Below are 3,221 nucleotides of genomic sequence, written 5' to 3'. Positions count from 1 at the left end.
ATAACTGAAACATTAGAATCTACAAGCTGCTGTAAAATACTTTCCAGATATTATAATAGGCCTATAAAATAATTAAACGATATGCATATAATATCTGTTTGTACAGTTATTGGATAAAGGGGGAATCTATTTGAATTTGACAAGTTAAATTCTATCCTTCTCTGTACTAAGTGGGGGGAGGTCAAGGCTCTAGGATGATTGCTTCCCTGCCGGATCTTTATTTTGATTTGAACCCTAATTGAGCCCAAAAAGAGAGTGCTGTTTCAAGAACAGAGGTCTTCTCTTGTCTGGATGACCTCGAGGGGACGGCCCTTACCGTGAACCCACACACACGCGCGCACGGAGTAGCAGCAGAGGCTTACGCACAAGACCGTAATTCTCTTTTTCTTGGTAACCCCCATTTGCTATTGTGCTCGTCCAATCGCTGGATGCCCTCGACTCATTAAGCGTTTGACTTGACGTTTCACTATACTGCTACTTCCTTCTATCCATTTCGCTCTCCTCCTGTGGGCACCGAGGGATCGCAGTCTCGGCCATGACTACACGTCCCAACACAGCGCAAAGGCAGCATCGCTGGAAATGACTGCTTGGACTTTAGATTGCGTTGAGGCACGATCAAAAGAGAATCCATCGGCTACTTGTGTAAAAGCATCGCGACATCGATAGATCATGCAGGAAAAACTGACGGTCACTCAGGCTCCCACTTCATCGAGGGCGTCGTCGTTTTTTATCGAGAATCTGCTGAGCAAGAGGCAGGATGTAGAGGAGTCGATGACCGATAGAAGTCGAGGGGACATCTCCACCGAAAGACAACTAAACGCATATCACACCGACACAAGCGGCTCAGTGCCCGACGTCAACTCATTAGCTCGGTCTCTATACCGAGACTCGCTGTTGCAGTGGTACCGCGAAGGGACTGCGTTCAACTTTAGAGCTTTGGAAACACCACACAGTAAGTATAGAACAGCTTCACGAGCCACGAGAACATGTTAAATATTGGTTAGAAAACAGTTCGTGCCTAAAATAAGTTAAAGGTCTTTTCACTTGCCCGTGTGCAGTGCAACAAGACATTTTTTAACTATTGATCTTACAATAATATATATATTAAATGTATTGGTGTAAGTTTTCCATATAGTTCTTTTAAAAAATATAGTTTCGCTTGATAAACATACAGAAAGTGTTCCGGAATGCGCCTAATGAGTCTTGTGGATCCGTACTTTGGTGTCAGGATTTCAGTCACATAGATTGACTCATAGAAAATACAAGCAAGTCACGAGTCACTTCTCTGCTCTTTAAATATAACCTAGATAAAATCAGCAAACTTGAAGCGAGTGAGGTGTGACACCCACACTTGTAACTATGGTTCTCCGTTTACTCATCCTTAGTTGACCGAGCTCTCCTATCTATAGACCACAGTAGGAGTATTAAAAGTCATCTTTTTTTAATGGTGAAAAAAGCTGGGGCATTTTTGAGCTGCAAAACACATGCAAGTCTTAACGTTTTCGTGTCTGAAATTCGTTCTCTATTGACGGCATGGCTGCTTGTCATGAGATCCATGGTACGGCTTGAAGATTACGCACACGGATTACGCACAAAAACCCAGAATACAAAGCAAAACAAAAACGAAGTACGGAACGTCGACATGACGCTTTTACGCACATTCGGTGGATTTGTGACACTCATATGCAACCTCAGAACAAAGTGCCCCACCCTTTGGTGTTCACAGCCAAATACGCTTATTTTAAAACTCCAATATCACCATACTGTGTTTACATGTAATGAAAGTCCCATATCAATACCAACAGCCAAACATTAAATTAGTATTTACTAGCATATTTGGGAAGATGTTGTTGGACTCTTATTTATATTTATAATAATAAGTATCATAATCGGGCCTGAAACCGCTTAGTCGAATGTATTATGTGTTATGCAATCCAGTCAAAACGCCTAAGCTTTGCCCATGCTTGTCCAAACTTTTGACAAGGGGTATACTACGACACACAATAAACACGATTTTTAAACAGGTGAAAATTTCACTTTTATTTTTGTTTTCTGGTGCAACAATAAGTGTGTCGACAGTTTGACTCTTCGAAGATTATCCTATGAACCAGTTACTATAAGAAACAGTTTGAAGGACGGTGTAGCCAGTTAAAAAATCTGACTGAAGATAACGGAGTATTTGGAGAATGTGTATCTTAATGTCTGATTGTCTTTTTTAAGCAAGTTCTTCTGTTGCATTGTCTCCCTTTAGGTCCAAAAGACAGTACAGGTTCACTAGATCCATGCTGCTCATTATCAACCAGCGACAGGGCTTCACCGGCTGTGTCTGAGCCGATAACTGAGGACAGCGACGAACCTGACAGGAAAACGGGCGACAGCAACCTCACGGAAGACGTGGAGGACGCGCAAAACGTTTCTGACGCACGTACAGAACAAGACGCTTCATCTGACGCAACTTTCGCCAGGAAAAAGAAAACCCGAACCGTGTTCAGTCGCAGTCAGGTATTTCAACTGGAGTCCACTTTCGATGTGAAGCGCTACCTGAGCAGCTCAGAGAGGGCCGGTTTGGCAGCATCTCTTCACCTGACAGAGACTCAGGTCAAAATCTGGTTTCAAAACCGGAGGAATAAATGGAAGAGGCAGCTGGCGGCTGATCTAGAGGCTGCACAAATCCCAAACTCTACCCAGCGGATTGTCAGGGTCCCAATTCTGTATCATGAAGGACCCACACCAGCACTGGGTTTCAGCTTAAACGGACATCCCGTTTCTCAAACCGTGGGAAGCTTCTCCAGCCCCATCAACTACCCTCTATCGACGTTTGCTCACTCAATGAGCATGCTAAGATCGCAGATGACAGGACTGGTGTAAAGACTGACTTATCAAACTGTATGCTAATAACACAAAACCACCTCGTTTTTATTAATTGTGCAATAACCTCCAACACCGCCGAAAAGGTTGTCTGCACTCAAAGACAGTCCGCAGAGTCCATATGACACAAAGTAGCGAACCATCTTTATATGTCGGTGCATAAACTCCGACAAGAGTGCTGCTCTTGCATAGCATAACCCCTAATACAGTCAAGCATGGCAAGGCCTCCAGGGCAGCGGAGGCCGAAGATGAATACTGTATGTTTAAATACACACTTATTTTTGCAAACTTTTGTATTTAAAGTCACACATTTTTCCATCTTTGTCACTTTTCACTTAATAAATAAATAAAAA

General features: G+C 43.0%; 1 protein-coding gene across 1 annotated transcript; it reads left to right on the top strand.

The window, feature by feature from the left end:
• Positions 1-357: 357 nt before the first annotated feature.
• Positions 358-3,221, top strand: hmx1 (H6 family homeobox 1). Its single transcript, XM_082537322.1, has 2 exons — positions 358-952; positions 2,252-3,221. The coding sequence occupies exons 1-2, from the start codon at positions 670-672 to the stop codon at positions 2,866-2,868; spliced, it is 900 nt and encodes a 299-aa protein (XP_082393448.1). The 5' UTR covers positions 358-669; the 3' UTR covers positions 2,869-3,221.

The sequence above is a fragment of the Aulonocara stuartgranti genome (assembly GCF_965226115.1).
Source record: "Aulonocara stuartgranti genome assembly, chromosome: 6".
NCBI lineage: Eukaryota > Metazoa > Chordata > Actinopteri > Cichliformes > Cichlidae > Aulonocara > Aulonocara stuartgranti.
The sequence above is the reverse complement of the archived record's forward strand: the minus strand, read 5'-3'. Positions and strand labels throughout refer to the sequence as shown.